This window comes from Mustela lutreola, chromosome X (genome assembly GCF_030435805.1).
Source record: "Mustela lutreola isolate mMusLut2 chromosome X, mMusLut2.pri, whole genome shotgun sequence".
In the NCBI taxonomy this organism is placed as follows: Eukaryota; Metazoa; Chordata; class Mammalia; order Carnivora; family Mustelidae; genus Mustela; species Mustela lutreola.
In genome coordinates this window covers 14874928-14899183 of record NC_081308.1, presented here as the reverse complement: position 1 = coordinate 14899183, position 24256 = coordinate 14874928, and the positions used below count along the sequence as shown (strand labels likewise).

The window sequence follows — 24256 nt, the reverse complement described above, 5'->3', positions numbered from 1 at the left end:
TTTATTTATTTGACAGAGAGAGAGAGAGAGAGAGAGAGAGAGGAGAGGGAACACAAGCAAGGGGAGTGGAAGAGGGAGAAGCAGGCTTCCCACTGAGCAGGGAGCCTGATGTAGGCTCGTTCAGGGACCCTGGGATCATGACCTGAGCTGACGGCAGACACTTAATGACTGAGCCACCCTGGCACCCCCTTAATCCATTTTTTAATCAATGAACATTTCCTGGCCACTCACTATGTGCCAGTTAGCCTCACGCTGCACTATAGTGGTATAAGATCAATTCAGACAGATTCCTCTATTCATCGGCTTCACAAAAGTTTATGTATTATTAACTTCAGTTCAAGACTTTCTTGAAACGAGGGGCGCCTGGGTGGCTCAGTGGGTTAAGCCTCTGCCTTCGACTTGGGTCATGATCTCAGGGTCCTGGGATCGAGCCCCACATCAGGCTCTCTGCTCAGCAGGGAGCCTGTTTCCTCTTTTCTCTCTGCCTGCCTCTCTGCCTGCTTGTGATTTCCGTCTGTCAAATAAATAAATAAATAATCTTAAAAAAAAAAAAAGATTTTCTTGAAACAAATCAGTAGGTCAAAGGAAAAAAAAAAGGCAGTGTGATTTACCTATCCCAGCTAATATCACACTGCATGTGAGTGAGCTAAATTAGAGGTTTCATGGCAAAGAAAGACTTACTTGTGACTCACTAGGACCAGTATGAGAACTTGCTGAAATAAAAAAGTCCATTATCCAAATCAATAATTATTATTTTTGCACATTTTTCTAATATGGGTCAATACACAGAAGATTGTAAGTATAATCTACAGAATTAATGTACTTTGCAAAAACTACGGGAAAAATCTGAAAAACATTTTACGGTTATTGGTAAATTTGGAGCTGGCTTTTCAATTTATGCCATACCCTTTTGTACCCTGTGTTAATACTGAATTGACATAAGCGTTTGTGAATTTATTATAGACAGATACGGTTTTGAAATGGAGATGCTTTCACTTCAGAGTAAACTCAATTGTTCTAAAAATGATGAGTCAGTTTTATTAATGTAGATTCAAATAGTCAAGGAAAATGATATTTTGGTATTTAAGTTTTTAGGAAAATTTTTTAAAGATTTTATTTATTTACTTGACAGAAAGCACAAGCAGGGGGAACAGCGAGGGAGAGAGGGAGAAGCAGGCTCCCTGCTGAGCAGGGAGCCCAATGTAGGGCTCGATCCCAGGACCCTGGGATCATTAGCGGAGCAGAAGACAGACCCTTAATGACTAAGCCACCCGGGCACCTAGTTTTTAGAAAACTTTCCAGTATGTTAAGAACAGTTTGGGCGCGTGATTCTATTTTTTTGAGAATACATTTTGTAAAATCTTAAAAAAAAAAAATAAATAAACCCTAAGACAGGTTCCTAATACATGAACATCAACTAGGTTGGTGATAGCATGTAAGAGCTCCCCTCCCCCAGAAGCACACAGAAGTGTTGTTACAAGATCTCTTCAGCTGAGTGATAAGTAATAAAGGATAAGAGCCTGAGAGCAGTGGTGAATGAGTCATCCAGAACTGGAAATTCATAAAACAGCATCCCTCCTGGCTAATTCCTCTCTCAGGGACGAAGTGGTGGACGCGGGCCAGTGGCAAGGGCGCACAGAAAGTATGCTGGGCAGAGGCTGGGAGTGGCAGGTCCCTGAAAAAGCCAAGTCCCCTTGGTGGTGTCGGATGGTTGCTAGAGGAGATCAGCCTCTCACTCTTCTGTCTCTCATGTGCCTCTCTCTGATTCTTTCTTTCAGTGACCTGCAGGATCCCGTTGAATGTCTTGCTGGTCATCCTGATGGCTCACCATTTTCTTCTAGCAATTCCATCCCTGTTGTTCCTCAGGCCACCATTCTGTCCCAGGTCTCCAGTGCCTTCTCTTTTCGTGAACCTCTAAATCATCCACCTCTAACCCAGAGCCCTCCAACACAAGTGATTCACCTTCCTTCTCCCCAGCCTTCAGCTCCCCTAGCTTCGAGCTCTGCCATGGATACGCCTCCCAGTTCTGGAACTATCTCTTCTCCTACGCCCCAAACTGATCTTTCCCAGACACTGCCACCTGTGAAATCCTCACTTTCTTCTCCCACCGCATCTGCCCCTGTGGATGTCATCACGGCCACCTCCCCTCCTGACAAGACAGGTCAGTATGACGGAGCCAGGCTGCTGCTGTTTGTTACAATCTGGCTTCCGCAAACGCAGGAGCTAGCCTGCCTAGTCAAGATACCTGTAATAAGACCAGGTTGACCCTTTCTTTTTATGAAGTCTGCTTGATTTTGAGAGCTTTCCTACAGACATTCATAGAACATAGATATGGCTGAGTTTGATTGTTTTGAGCAAGAGAGTGGAGAAATAGCTCTGAGGCAAACATACCCCGTTTTATTGAGACGAGTTAGTTGACAGGTTTGTTTCTTCCACAAAAGGTTATGAGGTCAGTTTCCAACATTCTGAAGAGGAAAATTTTGAACTTTATTTACTGTTTTTTAAAGATTTTATTTATTTATCTGATAGACAGCGAGGGAGGGAACACAAGCAGGGGTAATGGGAGAGAGAGAGAAGCAGGTTTCCCACTGAGCAGGGAGCCTGATGCGGGGCTCAATCCCAGGACCCCGGAATCCTGATCTGAGCCGAAGACAGATGCTTAACCAATTGAGCCACCCAGTCACCCCTCTTCTATTTTTTTAAAGATTTTATTTTTACATAATGTCTACATCCAATGTGGGGTTTTAACTCGTGACCCTGAGATCAAGACTCACATGCTTTTTTATTTTTTTTAAATTAAATTAAATTTAATTTAATTTTAAGATTTTATTTATTTATTTGACACAGAGAGAGAGAGGAGATCACAAGCAGGCAGAGAGGCAGCCAGAGAGAGAGGGGGAAGCAGGCTCCCCACTGAGCAGAGAGCCCGATGCAGGGCTCAATCTCAGGACCCTGAGATCATGACCTAAGCTGAAGGCAGCCCCTCGCATGCTTTTTTAGACTGAGCCACCCGGGTGCCTCAGTTGGGTTTTTTGAAGTATAATTTACATACAATAAAATGCATCCAGATCTGTGGATAGATGAAATTTTTATAGTTCCACGAGGTTGGATTAAACACCCAGACCCGCTCAACCACCATCATGATACGTAACATTTTCACCACCCCCAAAGTTCCTTCATGTTCCTTTGTAGTCAACTCCTATCCACTACCCCCAGCCCCTGGCCACCACTGACTGATCTGTTTTATTTTCCTATACTTTTGATTTTTCTAAAATGTCTTATGAACAGAATCATACAACATGCAGCCTTTTGGGTCTGGCTGCTTTCAGTTGACATAATATATTGGAGAATTGGAGATCTGTCTACATTGTTGCAATTATCAGTTTTAATTACTGAATAATAGTCCATTGTATGGAGGGATCACAGTTTGTTTATCCTTTCTTTCTTTTTTTTTTTTTTAAGATTTTATTTATTTATTTGACATTCAGAGATCACAAGTAGCAGAGAGGCAGGCAGAGAGAGAGGAGGAAGCAGGCTACCTGCTGAGCAGAGAGTCCGATGTGGGGCTCGATCCCAGGACTCTGGGATCATGATCTGAGCCGAAGGCAGAGGTTTTAACCCACTGAGCCACCCAGGCGCCCCTATCCATTCTTCAGTTAGTAGACACTTGGGTTGTTTCCAGCTTGGGGGGGTATAATGAAAAGCCTCTATAAACATTCACAAACAAGTCTTCTTGAGACATGTTTTTCTTTCCCTGGGGCAAATACCTAGGAGTCGTGGAGTCTGTTGTCTTTCTTTATTAGCGATTTTTCCAGTACATGTTCATAAAATGATTTGGCTTCTCTGTCGCAGAAATGGTTTATACCAGCAGCATCAGTGTTTCTGATCTTGAGAGTCAAGTGTCCCAGATGGAAAAGACTCTGTCCTTGGGTAGCTTGGAGCCTAACCTCGCAGGAGAAATGATAAACCATGTCAGCAAACTCCTTCATTCCCCACCTGCCTTGCTGGCTCCTCTGGCCCAGAGGTAGGTATTAGCAAACTGATGTGCTCAGGAGAGGGGACCCTCTAACGACAGTGATACTTCTTATCAGGATTAATTACAGCCAAGAAAAGATTCATAATGTTTTGTTACATTGCTACTGCATATTCTGCTTCCAGCGGGGAAGACAAAGTGGGAGTGTTGAATCTGAACCACTTGTCTTTACAGATTGCTAAAAATAGTAGATGACATTGGCTTACAGCTGAATTTTTCCACCAAGACCATAACTCTCACCTCCCCTTCCTTGGCTCTGGCTGTAATCAGAGTGAATGCTAGTAATTTCGACACAACTACCTTCGCTGCCCAAGACCCTGCAAATCTTCAGGTACATCCTAATCCTTTGTGAAAAAACCCTTTTCTTGTCTATGATTGTAACCTCCATGTACTTCGTGCTGGAGGCAATTACTGCTTCTAGTCAGGGGTGATACTCAAAATACTTAACATCTAGAACAGTGCGGCACCGCAGAATCAGAAACAGGACATTGGTCTTGGCTGAAGCAGGATCTGAGAGGTCCTTGGGCCCAGTGTTAACCTTCTGGCACCTAGACTATGGAAGTTTTGCAGGGAGGTGGGGGGCTCAGGTGGGGAGAAGTGTCCAGTAGAGGGTAGTGGGCAGTTGCAAGAGAGCAGGGACATACCAACCAATTTCAGTATTTTAACAAGCATTTGGACTGCACTGGTGTCAGTAGCAGAGCTGAGTATCAGTCCTGCTTCTAGCGTTTTCTATCCACCTATTAGAGGGATTGGGGCTGGCAATGCCCAAGTCAGACCAAGTCTTGCCCTTTTTGCCTTTTAACTTAATTTGTATAGTTCTCCCTTTTCAAGTTTAGTGCATGTGGTTCTACAAAGACTTTGCCCTAACAGGCGGCCAGTTGATGTGTGTCTGCAGTTACGGTTTTCAGCACCTGCCCTCCACCCCAGCCCCAGGTTTGTTGAGCTATAATTGACACAGAACATCCTACACTTTCCGATGGTTTCCATATATCTTTAAAATGTTCCCTTTCCTGCTCTGAGGACTTGTCTCTCTATTATACATCCTCTCCAGTTTCATAGCAATCAGAGAGACGATAACCGATTTGACAGAGGTTACCACAAATAAATGCCTTTACAGGATCCTCCTCCTTAATTAGTCCTTACGTTTTCCATCTATTCATTATACTAGCCCCAGGCATTTTTATTATCTCTTACTTGATTTTCAGGTTTCTCTGGAAACCCGCCCTCCTGAGAACAGTATTGGTGTTATTACACTGCCATCATCACTGATGAGTAATTTACCAGCTAATGATGTGGAGCTCGCTTCCAGGATTCAGTTTAACTTCTTTGAAACACCTGCCCTGTTTCAGGTAAGGTTAATGCTAACTGCTTTGGGTTTAGGTTTTATTTTGGAAGGGGGCAGTTTCGTTTCTTTTCATTCTCCACGAAAGCGGCAATTTATTTTATTTATCTCAGAGGATTATTTGTTTATTTGAGAGAGAGAGAGAGAGAGCGTGCAATGGGCCAGGGGGCCAAGGGGGAAGGAGAGAAAAACTCTCCGCAGACTCCCCGCTGAGCACAGAGTCCAACACAGGGCTCCATCTCCTGACTCTGAGATCATGACTTGACCGGAAACCAGGAGTCAGATGCTTAACCACTCGCCATCACCCAAGTGCCCTTCCAGTTTGTTTTTAAACAGAACCTAAGGATAAATAAGGCTAACTAATGTTAGCCTGCTACTGTGCACTCAGAAATGTTAACTTTTTTTTTTTTTTAAAGATTTTATTTATTTATTTGACAGACAGAGACCACAAGTAGGCAGAGTGGCAGGCAGAGATAAAGAGGAGGAAGCAAGCTCCCTGCTGAGCAGAGAGTCCATGCGGGGCTCCATCCCAGGACCCTGAGATCATGACCTGAGCTGAAGGCAGAGGCTTAACCCACTGAGCCACCCAGGCCCCCCGGAAATGTTAACTTTAATCCTCCCAACGACCCTGTGAGGGAGGAAGTATTCAACCACTATGCCAACTTTGCAGATAAGGGCAAGGAAGTGCAGAGAGCTTAACTTGCTTGAGAACACACAGTTTAAGCAGCTTCATGTTCGATTCTCTTGACAGTTCCTGAGGGTCCTGTTCTGTCGGTCTGTGAAATTTCCGTCAGTAGCTAGAGCACGGTATGGCGGAGCAGGCTCTGTTTCCAATCGTGGTCCCACCAAGGAGTAAAGGGACTTTCCCAGGGGTTACTCCCTGACCCTCAATTTCAATTTCTCACCTGGATTATAAAATCAACCGTGTGAACTTCCTGTTCTTCAGGGTCCCTTCCTGCTCTAAAAGCCATCTTGTTGATTCTTTGGTGTGCTAGGACCCTGCCCTGGAGAACCTCTCTCTGATCAGCTACGTCATATCGTCCAGCGTGGCAAACCTGACGGTCAAGAACTTGGCAAGAAACGTGACGGTCACCTTAAAGCACATCACCCCAAGCCAGGTGTGGGAGGCCCATCTGGTCTCTCCTTGGACCACATGCGCTTGCGCAAACCACATCTGTCAGACTTGGCCTGAAAGAAGGAGATGGAGTGGAATCTCACACTAGGTTAAGGGCAGCGTGTGAGGCTAGGATCATAGGGTCGCTCTGCTGGGTTTTAGCCTGCCTAATAACTGATCACCTCATTCCCAAGAAGGTGCAGCACAAAAGCCAGCTACTGTCTAGTTTAGTGCATTAAGATCTGCGGCTACAGGTCTGATTCTCACCCCCAAAGGGAAAACATCTCTCATTTCCGTTTAGATTGAACAGTATCTGTGACCATACTACTCAACGTCTGGTCTGCAGGCCTGTACCTTCACCATCAGCTGGGCACTTGTGAGAAATGCCCACTTTGAGGCCCCATGCTGATCCCTGGAATCAGAACGTGCATTTCAGCAAGGCCTCAAGGTGGTTCCTGTGCACAACGGCTGAGTTTAAGGAGTGCTGACCTATGAGGGATGCACTTGCTGCTAGGGACTAGAATACAATAAGAATTCTCCCAGTATCAAGAATGAGATTCTGCAATTTGAAAATTTCATACTGTTTTTCCAATTGCTTTTCAGTTTTTTCAGTTCCATGAATTGATTATTTGTCACTTATCTTTCCACGGCAGGATGACTTAACCGTGAGATGTGTATTTTGGGACTTGGGCAGAAATGGTAGGTACCAGTCGTACCTTTTTCAGTCTCGAGTGGGCGGGGGTGGAGAAGAGGAAGAAGGGGCAATCATTGAGACCATGGCCTCGCTGACGGGACAGATACTCTTCCCAATACCACCAGGTGGCCGAGGAGGCTGGTCGTCGGATGGCTGCTCTGTGAAAGACAGGAAGCAGAACGAGACCGTCTGTACGTGCAGCCACCTTACAAGCTTTGGCGTCCTACTGGTAATGACCCATGCTACATGGCTTTTGACTCTGGGTCTGCGGGGCAGCCAGGCGTCCCGACATGATGTCTAATGTGATGGATGAATTTGATCAGCAGATAGGATATTGTAGCAAACTTACAAAACAATGAAATTACTCCTCCAATGAGCAAATGCACTTGAAAGATAACTTGGAGTGCTGGGATGGCTCAGTCAGTTTAGTGTCTGCTCTCAGGTCAGGTCATGATTCCAGGGTCCTAGGATCAAGCCTCGGGCGTGTCAGCCTCCCTGCTCAGCGGGGAGCCTGCTTCTCCCTCTGTGGCTCCCCCTGCTTGTGCTCTCTTTCTCTCTGTCTCTCTCTCAAGTAAATAAAATCTTTAAGAAAAGAAAAAGAAAGATAGTATTTGACAGTGGAATGTTTGTTTTCCCCCCAGTCTATTTTTACACATAAATTTTCCTCTTTTAAATAACAGCGCCTAGGGGATTCAGATTAAAATGGGTAAGAAAAATTGTTTAGTTTGCATTGCCCTTTAAACCCTCCTTTTTTTTTTTTTTTTAAAGATTTTATTTATTTATTTGAGAGAGAGAAAGAGAGAGAGCTGGAGCGGGCAGGAGAGGGAGAAGCAGGCTCCCTGCCCAGCAGGGAGCCCGACACAGGACTGGATCTAAGACCCTGAGATCATGACCAGAGCCAGGCAGATGTTTCACCAACTGAGCCACCCAGGCACCGCAGTTTAAATTTTTCATAAAGGGCGTCTGGGTGGCTCAGTCATGCCTTTGGCTCTGGTCATGATCCCAGGGTCCTGGGATTGAGCCCCGCATCCGGCTCCCTGTTTGGCAAGAAGCCTGCTTCTCCCTCTCCCCCTCCCCCTGCTTATGTTCCCTTGCTTGCTGTGTCTCTGTCAAATAAACAAAATCTTTAAAAACATTGCTTTTTTCATAAAAAGCTCTGTCCTCAGTTTTCTTATGTAATCTCTCCAACAGTCCTATGAGACAGGCGGAATGGGGTGTTGTTACTGTTATAGGAAGCTGGAATTAAGACTTTGGATGGCCAGTGTCCTAGTAATAGAACTAAGAAGTGTAAGAGTCTGAAGCCAAATTCAGGTCATTAGGCTCCTAGCCCAGTGCTTTCACAGTGCATCGTAAGCAGCCGCCTCACTGACCGGACGGATTCTCTTCCCAACACTGACAGCTGGCCAAGGAGGCTGGTCGGGTGGCTGCTCTGGGAAAGTGGAATGAAACCGGCTGTACCTCTCACATACATGGGCTGTGGAGTCCACCAGACCAGAATTTGGGGCCCGGCTCCTCCATTTCATACTTGGGTGCCCTTGGGCAAATTATTGACCCTCTCTGGGCCTCGGTTTCACTATTTTTATGTGATGATAATAATTGGGTCTACCTTGTAGGTTTGTTGACTAAACTATGGATGGGCACTTCGAATACTCTAATAATATTATTATTACTGGTTATTATTGGTTTATAATAATAAATGTAAACCATGGCTCTTTAATGTATTGAAAATATTTGGTCTTGAAAGCAGTGTTTTATTTTGCAGGATCTATCTCGGACATCCTTGCCACCTTCTCAGATGATGGCTCTGACGTTTATCACCTATATTGGTTGTGGGCTTTCATCAATTTTTCTGTCAGTTACTCTGGTAACCTACTTAGCCTTTGAGTGAGTATCCACACAAGACACTTGGGGTGTAGGATGCAGTACCCATCTCCACTGCCAAAATGTATTATGTGTGCTCCTTGGCTTACCATCCAGTGGTGCCACCTGTATGCGAAACTTCGTGGGACTTTTTGGTTAAAATGCTTACTTCCTTCTACTAGTTTGTACACTTAGTGAAGGCAGAGATTGTCTTTTTTTTTTTTTTTTTTTTTTAATTAGCAATAATCACGCCTCGGATAAACCTCATTGGCTACGATACTGCCACTGTGCAAAGCTTTTTTTAAAAAAAGATTTTATTTATTTATTTGACAGAGAGACCACAAGTAGGCAGAGAGGCAGGCAGAGAGAGGAAGGGAAGCAGGCTCCCTGCTGAGCAGAGAGCCCGATGCAGGGCTCGATCCCAGGACCCTGGGATCATGACCTGAGCCGAAGGCAGAGGCTTTAACCCACTGAGCCACCCAGGTGCCCCAGAGGTTGTGTCTTAATCATCTTTTTACCCTAGAATGATGCCTGCTGCCTAGCTGACATCAGGTGTAAAATGAAAGATGGAGGCAGACCTTGAAACTCAAGAGCTTCTCATCTGATGATAGACCATAGCTTTGCCTACAGCATAAGAGCTCTCAAGTTACTGAGTTTCTAAGTCATACTGAGTAAACAAAAGATTAAAAACAGTAGCAGGTATGAGGATGAAGAAGAATAAGAGGCATAAGACCTCCCTGAAAAAGATCGATATTTCATGAGTGCAGTTTTGTAAGTCCAACCAGAATGCATTACAAATAATGGCATCTTCTTCTTGGCTTACATGAAGGGTCCCTTTGGTCATTTTGGAATGTGGGGGGGTGTGTGGGGGGCGGATTCCAACAAATTCTGTTGGGAAAAAAAGAAAATAGGCACTTTCAATACATTAACTAAATTAAAGAGTATGTAAGTTCTGGGGTTTGGATTTTGGACACTGCTTAGGAAATGTAGAAATTGACTTGCAGTGCCAAACTGAGGGTTAATAGGATTAATGAGACTAAATGAACATCAGGCCAGCCATGACTCAGAATGATTTTACCAGGTCCAATTTCTCACACATAGACATGCACATGTCATCAGTTCGCTCTGATTTCCTCTGCCTCTTTCATTTAGCTATAGTTTAAACTCTTCTTTCCATGATCTCATTTTAACTAATAGCATAATAGCGGATCTGGTTCGGTTTTGAAGATCTGAATGTAGGAGAAGCAACAGCAGTGCTTTTCAAAGTCATTTGGGGAGAAATGAGGGTGGGCACTCGATCGATTCCACTACAAATTACTTAAAAGGATGGGTCAGCCGTCAGCACGTGAAAGGTTCTCCGGAACTGTGAATAGAGATTTTCCATATTGTTAGGACAGCAGATACTCTGTTTCGGGTTTTCCTTTGTTGCTCTTTGGGTTGCTGAGTTTTAATGCCTGCCCCCAGCCCCACCGGGACACACACAGGGAGGAAATTGAGGCATACAGACCTTGACCAAAGAACACAAATACATTTCTTAGATATGCTCACATAAGGCTTGTCAGATTGCGGTGCTAATTCTTTTCTTGTCCTCTCCTTTTAGGAAGCTTCGGAGGGATTATCCTTCCAAAATCCTCATCCAGCTGTGTGCGGCTCTGCTCCTACTGAACCTGGTGTTCCTCTTGGACTCGTGGATAGCTCTGTACGACATGCGAGGCCTCTGCATCTCCGTGGCTGTGTTTCTGCACTATTTTCTGTTGGTCTCATTCACCTGGATGGGCCTGGAAGCATTCCACATGTATCTGGCCCTTGTGAAAGTGTTTAATACTTACATCCGGAAATACATCCTCAAATTCTGCATTGTTGGTTGGGGTATGTATAATTTGGCTTGCACATTGCCTGGGCTTTCTCCAAAGCTCTTGCTGTGCTATTCTGGTTTTTCATCAGGTAGAGACAATAGTAAAGCAGGTCCTACTTAGCAGGTTTCTTAAACAGCTGCATTGTCCTTAAATGGTGCCCTGCCCAAAGGGCAACCTTGTCCAGTCTCTCTCTCTTTTTTCTTTTTCAGGATTTGTCTATTTGTTTTAGAGGGGCGGGCAGAGGGAGAGGGAGAGAGAACCTTGAGCAGACTCTGTGCTGAGTGCAGAGCCCAGTGTGGGTCTCGATGTCATAACCCTGACAGGTAATCTAACCTGTGCTTGAACACTTCTGTTATTAGGGAGCTCATTATCTTTGTTAAAAAAAGAAAAAATTCAACTGGCTAAATTTTACAGATCTTATTAGCTCTATTCAGGGAATTCATGAATCAATAGCATCCAGTTTAGCAGACAGAAAGGAGCTGTACAGGGGCACCTGGGTGGCTCAGTGGGTTAAAGCCTCTGCCTTCGGCTCAGGCCATGATCCCAGGGTCTTGGGATCAAGCCCTGCATGGGGGAGGGGTGTCTCTGCTCAGCAGGGAGCCTGCTTCCTCCTCTCTCTTTGCATGACTCTGCCTATTTGTGATCTCTGTCAAACAAATAAAATAAATAAATAAAATCTTAAAAAAAAAAAGGAGTTGTACAAAAGGAAAGATGTTGACAGGCAAAAGGAAACAGGAATAACCAAGTTATGCTAGGCAAAAAAGCAAGTTTGTTATGGCCAGGTTCCTTTCCTTTAGGGGATGACAGAAGTGTCCATCAGGCAGATTACCTAACTAGCGCTAATAATGTGATTCCCGGTTTAAGATTCCATTTCTGGGAGAGCTGAAATTGTAATTAAGTCAAGTCTCAGTTTCATGACCCGGGGCTTGCCATAAGTGACTCAATTCTAGGTCTGTTGTCTGGTTTTTAATACCTTACGAAGCAGCCAATAACCATTTTCTAAAGCCCTACAGCTCTGATTTCCCATTAAGTTCACTTGGCTCTCCGGCGGCACTCACCCAGTGGTCTTATTTTTGCTTTGTGAGGCAAAAAAATAATAAGCTGATTCCTCTCTGCGAATGAGCCCTTTCGATAATCTACAAGTAGTATAGAACACTGTGAAAAATGCCCTGTTTTTCCATGTATTTTCATATAAGTAACCCCATGAAAGAGAAGCCTGTGAAGTTACCACAAGGCAGTTTATTGCTAACACCAGGTAAGGAAACCAGCTTAAAGTGATGACGTGGTTTACCCAATTCACATAGTTTGAGAGCAGCCCTGCTGGGCTTTCTGATTTCTCATGCGTGTCCTTTCCACTGAATTAGAGCCGCCATCCCTCCGTGTCTTCTTTCTCAGGCTAAATATTCCTTCAGCTGTTCTCTACACAGCAGTACCGCAGACCCTTTACCACCCTTGTCACCCACCTGTCATTATATCTCTGTCAAGAATAACAGAACATCTTTCCAGAGAGATGAGTCGCTTCTTCCTAGAAAAATCAAGCACCGCTTCTGACATTGGGCATGGATTCAGTCTTTGTGGAATATCAAACGGCCACATTCTCGGTCCTGGACAAGTTCCACGACCCCAGGATTTTCTTTTTAGGAAAGTGTTTCACTTAGGAAGTCATCGTATATTAGTGTCTCTGTAAGGTACAAATACAAAAGAATTCAATGAAATATTATGTTACACTGTACCAGGTGCCCCAACTTATGAGGAAGAATTGTTTTTTTATTTCCCAGACACTTGAGATTGGATGTCAGGCTGGTCTTTATGCCCAGAGTGTGAGCTGTCTGCATGGAGTCGGCTGAGGGGTGATGGGATGGGGGTGAAAGGGATTCCTTCCCAACCCAATGCCATTTTAAACTGGGAAGAGCCTTCTCATTGTGCTGCTGCTTTGTGGAAGCACCAGTAAGCCCTTGAAAGAGCCAGTATGGCGGCAGTCAGCACCCCCAGATCAACCGGGTCTGCTCCCCAGTCCGTCAGTGGGTTCCAGATAATCAGTGAAGGATTTGGGGTTCATAATGGAAGATTTGCCAGGAGTGGCTGATAACCCTACTCTGTTGTTTACATTTCCGAGTCTTTTACTTTGCTGGCCATCTGAGCCTCAAAATTACATTCCAGGTGTGTGTAAGTTAAGGGTAACTCGAGCTACTGTAGCCGACCAAAAACAACAACAACAAAAAACCTCAGAAGAAGATAATTTCTCACACACAGTCCAGTTAGCAGGACCAGAGAGGTCTGTGGTCTCGAGGTTAGTCAGGATCCAAGGTATTGGAAACTCTCCCTCAGGACAGGGCTTCCAAAGTTGCCATGAATTTGAGAGAAGAAAGAGTGGAGGATCTCCTATAGGAAGTTTCTGTGGGACAAGCATAGAGGTAGAGCAGAGCACTTTTGTCAATATCTCATTGGCCATAACCTGGTAACGTGGCCACATACACCGAGCTGCAAAGCAGGCTGGGAGAGGTCCAGCCGCGTGCCAAGGAGAAGGAGAAGCAGGGTTTGCCGAACAGCTCACCAGTCTGCTACCTGAAGAAAATAGAACGTGATCTCCAGTCTTTCTTTTCAACACCTTGGTTACTAGAACTCCGTGTGACTGATGTTTTCCCATCCCCCAGGGGTACCAGCTGTGGTCGTGACCATCGTCTTGGCTATATCCCCAAGTAACTATGGCCTCGGATCCTATGGGAAATTCCCCAATGGCTCACCTGATGACTTGTGAGTACAAAGCCCCTGAGGGAATGTTAAGTGAACTGGAAAACAGAATTCTCCAAGAAAGTGGAGTATGTAATCGGCGTATCGACTCCAACTCTCATCCTAATAAAATCCAGTCTTCTCAGTTATGTGTGTAATGAGATAAGCTAGTCAGAAATGCCACGCTCCTACTTAAGTATAAAAAAAACGAATTGGAAGTATTTTGAAAATACTTTTCTAAGCCTCTGATAAAAAGGAAATACTAGCTACCAGTAAAGACTCATGGATAGAGTTGCTAAGATTTAAAGGGGATAAAATCCTGAATGTTTCCAAAGAATAAGTTTTAAATACTTCTAATCACCAAGCGTCCTAAAATAAACTCCTCGTGTTTTGTTTTTTTTTTCCTTTGAGCTTTAAGTGGTGGTTGGAGGGCAGGCGGTTTTATCTTTTTTTTTTCTCTTATACTTTTAGGAGATGTCTCAGTAAAACGATAAAGATTCATTGTATCATTTTGAACCATATTTCAGCACTGTAATATGTTCCCCATTGTTTTTCCCCCCAAATTCCAGTTGCTGGATCAACAGCAATGCTGTATTCTATATTACAGTTGTGGGATATTTCTGTGTGATATTTTTGCTGAACGTCAGCATGTTCATCGTGGTCCTGGTTCAGCTCTGTCGAATTAAAAAGAAGAAACAACTGGGAGCCCAGCGGAAAACCAGTATTCAAGACCTCAGGAGCGTTGCCGGCCTTACGTTTTTACTGGGCATTACTTGGGGTTTTGCCTTCTTCGCCTGGGGACCAGTTAACGTCACTTTCATGTATCTCTTCGCCATCTTTAACACCTTACAAGGTGAGCTCTACAGCGCCAGCCGGGCATGAATGATCCCAGTCGAGCTGACAATGTCTAAGAGTTAGAGTATCTTTGAAGTGGCTCATTTCGGAGCTTAAGACTTGTTGAAAACAGATTCATCTCCGGAAAAGGGGGCTTGGAGATCCTTGGAAGAAACGGGTACTTTTTTCCTCCTCCTCCATAACCACAAATGTCCCAGTGACTTCTGGCTGCGCCTGCCTTCTAGATCTGTTTGATGTGAAGACAATGAGAAACCTGAAGTCAAAAGATAGAGCCAAGTGGCCACAGCCAGGCCCAGTGACTCTTATTAACTGTATAAAAGATTTGTCAGCACTAATTAATTTTCAATGGAGGTATTTGGGCATTAAATGCTAAGCAGGCTAATAGGTTTACATAACAATAACGATAATTCATGTCCCTTGGTTTCCTTTTTTTTTTTTTTTTAAAGATTTTTATTTATTTATTTGACAGAGAGAGATCACAAGTAGGCAGAGAGGCAGGCAGAGAGAGAAGGAGAAGCAAAATCCCTGCTGAGCAGAGAGCCCGATGCGGGGCTCGATCCCAGGACCCTGAGATCATGACCTGAGCCGAAGGCAGCGGCTCAACCCACTGAGCCACCCCGGCGCCCTCCCTTGGTTTCCTTTTATTCCAAATCTGCTGGGATGCCTTTCCATTCATCCTGGTCTCCCTGTTTCATCTTTTCCTTCCTGTTGTTCTTAGCTCCTAGCTCCCACAGGGTCCTCCCCGCCCACCCAGCAGTTCTTTCTGGCAGTAGATGGTTTTGCCGGTTTTCAAAGAAATCCCAAGCTGAGATTGAATTCAAATGCCTCATTTGGAGGAAGCCATTTAATATACTTGTTGGTTACATGGTTTGTTAGATTTTTTTAAAAAAAGATTTTGTGTATTTAGAGATTTATTTATTATTTGAGAGAGAGAGAGAGAGAGAGAGAGGAGGGGCTGAGGATCAAGATCAAGATCCCAGGCGCCCCTGTTAATTTTAACTCACAATGTATCAGTTCCTGAACTAGTATATCCAGGTGTTCTACATAGTATTAAACAATAGTATATCCAGGTGTTCTACTACATAGTATTAAACAGGAAAGTTTTATGTGCCATAATGGCGTGCTAAAAGAAAAAAAGAAATATGCCCAAATCACACTAATCACAAACACAAAAGCAAGGTACCTATCCTCATATTTGTTGCGGAAACCGATCCGGCTCTTCATTTCCCCCAGAATGTCTTCTCATTTGAATAGGAATAAATGAAAGGAATGCGTCCCTTCATTTACAAAAGGGAACTGAAGCCTAATTCACTGGGCTTTGGGGTTTAGGAAAGCTGAGTGTAGGTTCTGAGTTGGGACTTAGGTAGGCCCATCTGGATCGCTCTCATACCTGCCATTTTTCCTCTTCTGCAGCCAACGGGCTGCCCAAGGGTGGCCGATAAAGAGGGGTGAGCGGTAGTCAAGATGGCAGGTTCCAGGATGGGCACGTGTAGTGTACTGGAAGGAAACCTGACCCTTAAAAGGAAGATTTTACAAGATCGATTGGGGTTTCAGGAGAGGGAGAGTTCAGAAGTCGCCCCTTCATTCGGTAAATATTTATGGGCAAAAGCCTTGAGCCGTGGTAGTAGCTTGGGGCCCTGTGTTGCAGGACCAGGAAGAAGGTGGGTTAGGAGGAGGCAGAACCCGAGTCCTTCTTCACATCTGTAGTGTTGCTCTCTTTGTGGCCAGGACACCAGTGGGAAATTTCCTTGAACAGATTAGAGGGAGCCTGGAAGGCAGACAAGGGCATCACTGTGGGGCACCGGGCTTGGGAGGACGAGGGAAGGGCCCAGGCAAAGGACTCTGCTGAGGGCCGGAGAAGAGGAACTGGGGCTTTGAGAGCAAGGAGGATGTGGCACTTGACAGGGCATGAAGACGGAACATAAATATGGAAGCGTGAGAAGGAGGAGTCTAGGTCTGAGCTGGCATCCTGAGGGGAGTGGAGGACTTGTACTTGGAAAGATCGAGAATGCCAAGGATAGGATATGAGAGGAGAGACCGTTGAATTTCGGAAACAGGGAGTTACCGTTCCTCTCATAAGTTTTTATCTTACAAAGAGAGTCTCTTCAGGGTGCCTTCCAATAGCAGACTTTCTAAACGCTTTGAACTTTTTTTTTTTTTTTTCCAATTTGCAAAATTTCACTTTGCCTATGGCTGCCAAAGATTTTATCTTTGTGCAAAGGAAGCTCAGGTCTCAGTCTGGGATTACATTACAGGTTGGTTTGTTTATTTCTCCTCCATAGGATTTTTCATATTCATCTTTTACTGCGTAGCAAAAGAGAACGTCAGAAAGCAATGGAGGCGGTATCTTTGTTGTGGAAAGTTACGGCTGGCTGAAAATTCTGGTAAAGATTGACCTTTTTCTCCCTTAAATCTTGAGGAAAAGATAGAAGTTAAGATCTAAAGCAATCCATGCCAGAGGGCTGTCGGATCAGGAAATCAATGAACGGATTCCAATTGTGAACATTAGGGGAAAAAGCTGTGGTGAATTAAAAAGTAATTGCTTATAATCTGGGAATTTTGTGAACAGTAGGATTAACGGGCTCATTGGTTCTTAAATGAAACGAGAGGTCAATTTTTCCTTTTGAGCTCAGGTTTTCCGTTTCTCCGAAGTCATTTGTCTTATTTCCCTTTAGAACTTGGTAAGCATTGGCTCAACCTGGGGGGGGGGGGGTGAAACAGGTGATGAGGACTCTGGAGAGCATGTGTCCGGGATGAGCTCTCAGCACGTGTGGAAGGGCTAAGTCACTATGGCGTACCCCTGAAACTAATAGTGCACTATATGTCAACGAACTGGACTTAAAAGCATTAAAAGAATTCTATAATTCTTTAATAGAGCATATTAGTTTCTTATTTGAAAAGACCAAAAAAAAAAAAACCACCTTTGGCTCAAATGTTTTTTTCTACAGGTCCTGGTTGTCTGTTGCTTAATTTGTTAGTGGGCCAGACGTCGTGTAGGAGTTTTAGCATACCTTGGTTATTTTGAAGTTATTTTCAGGCGTGCCCTGTGTTGCAGAGCAAATGGCTCCTTTTCAAGAAGATAAGAAAACTGAAGTACTGTTTGAAAATATAAATTCCTTTTACATGAATGCCACCTTTACCGTACAGCAGAGGCCTGCTGGCAGTAGATTTGCCCTCAGAAAATGGCAATACATATAGTCTGGTCCTGTTAAGTCATATAAGAGCCACCCATCGCCACAACACAGTTCTTGTGTTCCTTTTTTAAAGATTTTATTTATTCCTTTGAGAGAGAGAGTCAGAGCACACACGCAGGGCGAGCTGTACAGGGAGAGGGAGAAGCAGACTCCCCACTGAGCAGGGAGCCTGATGCAGGACTCCATCCCAGAACCCCGGGATCATGACCCAAGCTGAAGGCAGATGCTTAACCCCCTGAGCCAGGCAGGCAGGAGCCCCATCTTGTGTTCTTCTTCTTTTTTTTAAAGATTTTATTTATTTATTTGATAGACAGAGATCACAAGTAGGCAGAGAGGCAGGCAGAGAGAGATGGGGAAGCAGGCTCCCCGCTGAGCAGAGAGCCTGATGCCGGGGCTGGATCCCAGGATCCTAGGATCATGATCTGAGCCGAAGGCAGAGGCTTTAACCCACTGAGCCACCAGGCACCCCTAATCTTGTGTTCTTCTTAAGACCATCCTCAGCTCTGGGGCAGTGCCTAATTCAGCGGCTATCTATAGACACAATCAAATCAGCGTGGCCTGAATGTAGGCTACTTTTAACTAGATGGTCCTTTAGAGGACAAAAAGGTAAATAGTCTGACATGCACACACATTTGATCACACAATTAGTGAAGTGTGTGACTCCTTTGTAAGAAGAGGCAGTGAGATGGGTTGCGAGAACGAGTTCCACTGTGATCTGTCTCTTGCATTTGAGCTTCAACATTCCGCCCTATTTCTCTGAAATGCTTATTCTGCTGTAGACTGGAGTAAAACTGCTACTAATGGTTTAAAGAAGCAGACTGTAAACCAAGGAGTGTCCAGCTCTTCAAATTCCTTACAGTCAAACAGTAACTCCACGCACTCCACCACGCTGCTGGTGAATACCGATTGCTCGGGCCTTGCGAGCGGGAACGGTACGTATCCCTCAACGTAGTACTTCTCAAACCAGTGTTTGTTTTATTAAAGTAGTTTTCTCCTTTCGAGGCATTTTTGCTAAGCAGAGAGAAAAAGTACCTATGACGAGTGGATCGAAATGCGGCTCCCTTACGGAACAGAAAGTTTACTAACTCAGATGTATTCAGTTGAGAGCAAATACCGGAAAAGCAGTTTTTTTTAAGGTTTAGTTTTTCATGATGGGACTTCATGATGACCTAAAATGTTTCACGTTGCAAACCCTAATTTAAGGGCTGCCCAGAAACCTCAGTGCTGTGCTCCTGCTGTATAAGCTGTACAGAACATAGTTAAGACCATATTGATTTTTTTAAAAAAGATTTTCTTTATTTATTTGACAGAGAGATATCATAAGTAGGCAGAGAGGCAGGCAGAGAGAGAGAAGGGGGGGAAGCAGGCTCCCCGCTGAGCAGAGAGCCTGATATGGGACTCGATCCCAGGACCCTGAGATCATGACCCGAGACGAAGGCAGCAGCTTAACCCACTGAGCCACCCAGGTGCCCGAGACCATATTGATTTTTTTTTTAAAAGATTATTTATTTATTTATTTGACAGAGAGAGAGAGATCACAAGTAGGCAGAGAGGCAGGCAGAGAGAGAGAGAGGAGGAAGCAGGCTTCCTGCTGAGCAGAGAGCCCGACACGGGACTCGATCCCAGGACCCTGAGATCACCTAGGCGCCCCCATATTGATTTTTATAGTACATCTGGAATCATACATATTTTCAATACTTTTAAACCTTCCTATTTTTTGCTTGTTGTGTTTGTCCATTCTTTTCCACAGCATGGCTGCCTGGTGGCAGTGCCCAGATCCCTATTAATGTATCAAACACTGCCAGGATGAATTGAGGCCAGTTCCCGGAACCATGTGTGTCGCCAGTATATGAATAGGTTTTTGCTGCAACGCCTCCTTATACTAATTCTGACATTTCTAGCTGAAACTTCCATTATATTTTCTTTCTTTCATACACTGGGGCTGTCCATTACTCATAAAGGCTTATGTACTTCATTCGTCTTTGGCTTCTTAATACATCTTTAGCATTTTCATAAAAACATCTATTTCTGCTCATATACTGTCGCCTTCCCTGGAGAATTTGCCTTTATTCATTGTGTTAGGATATTAATTATTTAATCAATTTAATTTAATATAATTATTTTAATTATATTCTAATCTCCTAAAGATGGGAGGCCCTGCTGGTTTATAGAGAATTTTAAAAGTTCAATAGGATCCCTCTAAGTCGAGGTTTCTCAACCTTGGCACAGATGACATTTGGAGCTAGGTAACTGTTTGGTTTTGGGAGGGGGGAAGCCTGTCCCATGCGGTTGGGGGTTGGGGGGATGTTTAGCAACATCCCTGGTTTCCACCCACCAGATACCAGGCATACCTGCCCCCTCACCTCCAGCTGTGACAACCAAAAATGTCTTCAGACATTGTGAAATGTCCCCTGAGGGGTAAAATCACCCACCTCCCCTTCACTGAGAACCATTATTGTAGAAGATGGAAAACACCTACCATTTGGCCTTAGCTCCTTACTGCAGTTGTCAGGGTAAGAGCTCTGAGTTCTAGGACAAATGGCTCAATGGGGAATGACTAAGTAAAGAGAGCAGAGGCAGTAGTGATTAAGACTGGCTGGTAAGTTAGCATGAAAAAGCAAGTTCAAAGCCGAGAACTCAGAGGTGTGAGGTAAGCCATCCTGAATCCTCACAATTACAACATGTTGGAAAGCCTGTTGGCTTGGACAGAAGTGTTTGGTGCTCTTAAAGCCAGAGTTTTCCATATTCTAGAAACAACTCACCGATGAAGCCTCACTTGCCTAGCCTGTGTTGCCATATTTCGGGCAGTCAGATTTGATAGAAGCAATACATTTTTGTGCAGCTGTTTGACACGGCTGATTTGACACAGCTGTTTTTGGTGGCCGACAGTGAGGGTGGGGGTAGATTTTTCGCCACCGGAACGGCCGAGTTTTTAATACCATGTAGCAAGCTCATCAGATGGGCATCCCTGACTCCTCGGGCTGCACACCAGGATCTGCGGTGGATGAGGGATACGATGGGCCACTCCAAAAAAGAAGGTGGAAGCTTAATGGTTTATTTCACCAGGTCAGATCGTCCCTGCAGGAATATGTCCTCAAACCAAAATGCCTAAAGCAGGACAGCTGGCCTCAGATGGTCACACGCCCTATTTGGGCTGTGTTGACCATATCCATCACCTAGTTTGTGCGAATGTCACCTATCTGATTTTTTTTTTTTTTTAAGATTTTATTTATTTATTTGACAGACAGAGATCACAAGCAGGCAGACAGGCAGGCAGAGAGAGGGAGAGGAGGAAGCAGGCTCCCTGCAGAGCAGAGAGCCCGATGCGGGACTCGATCCCAGGACCCTGAGATCATGACCTGAGCCGAAGGCAGCGGCTCAACCCACTGAGCCACCCAGGCGCCCCGTCACCTATCTGATTTTGCGTGAGCGGCTATCTCATTCCGCACGGCGGGGTGGGGAGGCGTCCACAAGCTCACATTTTGAAAGAAACGTGTTGACTCCATCAGTTCTGAGCCACACAAAACCTTGTACAAAACACTTGATTCCTGAAACCTTAGTTTCATTGTCTGTGGAATGGGGATAATAAAAGCACCCAGTGCGCAATGTCATGAGATAATACTTACATGGTTCTCAACACTGTTAGTCATGATTGTGATGATTATAGCATGAACTAAAAAATGGACTTATTCAGCTTTCTGTTTTTAAGATTTATTTACTTATTTTAGAGAGAGGGAGATCGTACAAGTGGAAGGGACAGAGCCAGAGGGAGAAAGAATCTCAAGCAGATTGCACTGAGCATAGAGTCTGACACGGGACTCGATCTCAGAACCCTGAGATCACAGCCTGAGCCGAAACCATGAGTCAGTCACTCAACTGACTACACCACCCAGGCGTCCCGGTATTTGGTTTTCTACGTTGTCTTCTAGTAGGATAATGTTCAGGAGGATAGTGCCAAGTAGCCGGAGGGTCTTAGCAGCTATGGTTTCGCGCTTACTGCACACACAGAGTTAAGAGCCTGCTTGCAATGTGGGAGGCCCAGGTCAAAACTACAATGTCTCCAGGATGTCCAGCTGCACCCTGGCTTGGACTCTGAGGTTGTAGTAAATTGGTCATTTCCTCGTGGGAATCAGGCCTGACCTGATTTAGTCAGAGGGACTGATTTAGTCTACCAGAGCTAGTTTTGTCTTGCCCATGACTATTTTTGCTCTCAGTCTCTGGTACAAAGTTTTATTTTATAGAAATATATTTTTTTAAGATTTTATTTATTTATTTGAGAGAGAGAGAGAGAGAGAGAGACAGTGAGAGCATGAGCGAGGAGAAGGTGAGAGGGAGAAGCAGACTCCCCGTGGAGCTGGGAACCCTAGGCAGGACTTGATCCTGGGACCCCGGGATCATGACCTGAGCTGAAGGCAGTTGCTTAACCAGCTGAGCCACCCAGGCACCCTATTTTATAGGAATCTTAAGGAACCAAGAACTTCATAAGGGGACATATGGGATCTCTGTTAACCTTAATCTTTTGGGGGAGACCAGAATATTACATTAGGTCATGCTGTTCAGAAGCTACTACTTCTTATGATTAACCAGAGTTAGGAAATTGGCCTTTTCCAATCAAATATATTATTTTCCTTCATATTTGACCATTTCATTAAAAAAAAATTGCCATAGAGAACAGGTTTCTAACACATTCTCTAGTTTCTATACAACATAATATTATATATTTAAAAAAGAAAACACGTACTTCAGAGCAAAGGGATTTAACTGTGTTTATTTTTTAATTGCTTTTTGTGGATACTTTGTGATACTAGATTTGTTTTTCCTTCTATAGGGAATGCTTCAACGGAGAAGAATGGTGTTTCTTTCAGTGTTCAGAATGGAGATGTGTGCCTTCATGATTTCACTGGAAAACAGCACATGTTTACTGAGAAAGAAGATGTGTGCAACGGTAAAAGCCGTATCGCTCTCAGAAGGACTTCAAAGCGGGGAAGTTTACACTTTATTGAGCAAATGTGATTCCTTTTTCTAAAAACAAAGCATGATGCTTGACAGTGTGAAAATGTCCAATTTTACCTTTTACACAATGTGAGATGTGTGAAAATCAACTAATTTTATACTCAGCAACCTCTGGAGGAACATATGCTAATTGAGGGCAATGGTTATTGGAAGAGGAAACCCAAGACATTATCCATGGTTTTTAGACATTTGCCATCTGGTTTTTAACCTTCATTTTAAAAGAAGGTTGGGTTTAAACAATACAGTAAGAATAAGACTCGTTTAAAATCAAAGTAGTTCATTTCTAGCCGTATTCTAAAGAGGCCGAGTCATCTATGATAAGGTCCGATAAAGCAACTGTTGACTTCAGCCTGTTGGTGAGTTCAGTTGTGCATGCCTTTGTTGTAAATAAGCTAAATTCTAGTGACCCCCATGTCAAATATCTTCTACATTTCTTGTATTTATTTTCTACTGTGTAAATTAATTTCTTTGTAGAATCGTGGTTGTGTTATTGTGTCTAATGTGATAATTCAGAAAATCCTTGCTGGTTCAGTGAATTCTAAAGCTCCTTTTGGAGATTATATGGGATGTGAAATACGGAAGCTTCACTGAAATCAAGAAATAATGGTGCCAGCCCAACTGGAAAAAATGACAGTGCCACAATTAGCTCATTAGTGCCTTTGAGCAAGTTGGAAAAATGTGCCCCCACTCCCCGGGCAGACACAGCCCCGAGTGCTCATGGTTTGGCAGACAAAGTGGGGGGGCATATTTTAGCCCCATGTATCCTCTTGGGTGCACCATTGTGTAGGGCACCAAGTGTACAACAAACGTGGCAGCCAATCCCAGTGCCCATCTCCTGACCTCATTCCTAGTCAGCAGATTATGGAACCTGCACCAAGATGTTTCACCTAGTACCTTGGCCACAGAGAAGGATGGAACCGTGATCTAGACCATCTGTCAGGAAAATTGTGAATGTGGAGGAGATCCGTACACCGCCACTTCTCACATCCCCAGAGCCTTTCAGACAAGGGGAGGAGAGTAGGATTGATTCCCTTTTAAAGGAGAGGTAGATGAAGAAAAAAAAATCCTATTGCTGTTCTTTAAAAGGCAACTGCATAGTACTTTAGTTGTCATGACTGGTACTTTCTGGGCCAGCCAGACTTACGATTATTTTTTAAAAGGTGTCAAGTCTTGAAGAATGTATAGTGACAAGGGGGAGCAGCTGTTGGGAGCGTGAACTATCCTGCAATGCTATTGTTTCCGTATGTATCAAACCCTGATTGCTCTTAGTTACAGAGGGTTTATCGTGCTTCCTGGCTATAGCGGCCTGAGCTACGCCTCAGGAGTGTCCTGATGAGGAACCTTGCAAAACCCTGTAGTTAGGTCTTTCACTACAGTTCCCTCGCATATATTTCAAGGGAAGGTCGTAGCCCCAGCTAACCATAGTAATAATGTAATACACCTCTGTGAGTGCTGATTTGCCTTTGCAATATTTCTTCTCTGATTTATTTAATTGTCTTGTATTTATGTCAGAATCGACAAAAATGTTAAGATCGCCAAAATAAATTTGTAGTTCAGTCCTTCGA

The 24256-nt window shown here is 44.2% G+C and overlaps 1 protein-coding gene and 1 pseudogene across 3 annotated transcripts in view; one reads left to right on the top strand and one right to left on the bottom strand.

Annotated features, from left to right (window-relative positions):
• ADGRG2 (adhesion G protein-coupled receptor G2) overlaps positions 1-24256 on the top strand; it is a 138350-nt gene extending 114094 nt beyond the window's left edge. For 2 of the 3 annotated variants that reach the window (XM_059157977.1, XM_059157976.1), the window contains 14 exons: positions 1779-2161; positions 3853-4024; positions 4208-4364; positions 5239-5382; positions 6371-6493; positions 7143-7188; positions 7309-7412; positions 8946-9067; positions 10644-10912; positions 13554-13653; positions 14199-14482; positions 16767-16868; positions 18458-18610; positions 22507-24256. In XM_059157977.1, the coding sequence (XP_059013960.1) occupies positions 1779-2161; positions 3853-4024; positions 4208-4364; positions 5239-5382; positions 6371-6493; positions 7143-7188; positions 7309-7412; positions 8946-9067; positions 10644-10912; positions 13554-13653; positions 14199-14482; positions 16767-16868; positions 18458-18610; positions 22507-22691 (2344 nt within the window). In that variant the 3' untranslated portion in view covers positions 22692-24256. The remainder of the gene's footprint in view (positions 1-1778; positions 2162-3852; positions 4025-4207; positions 4365-5238; positions 5383-6370; positions 6494-7142; positions 7189-7308; positions 7413-8945; positions 9068-10643; positions 10913-13553; positions 13654-14198; positions 14483-16766; positions 16869-18457; positions 18611-22506) is intronic. The other variant, XM_059157978.1, reaches the window with a different exon arrangement.
• On the bottom strand, positions 9232-9340 carry LOC131822444 (U4 spliceosomal RNA; annotated as a pseudogene).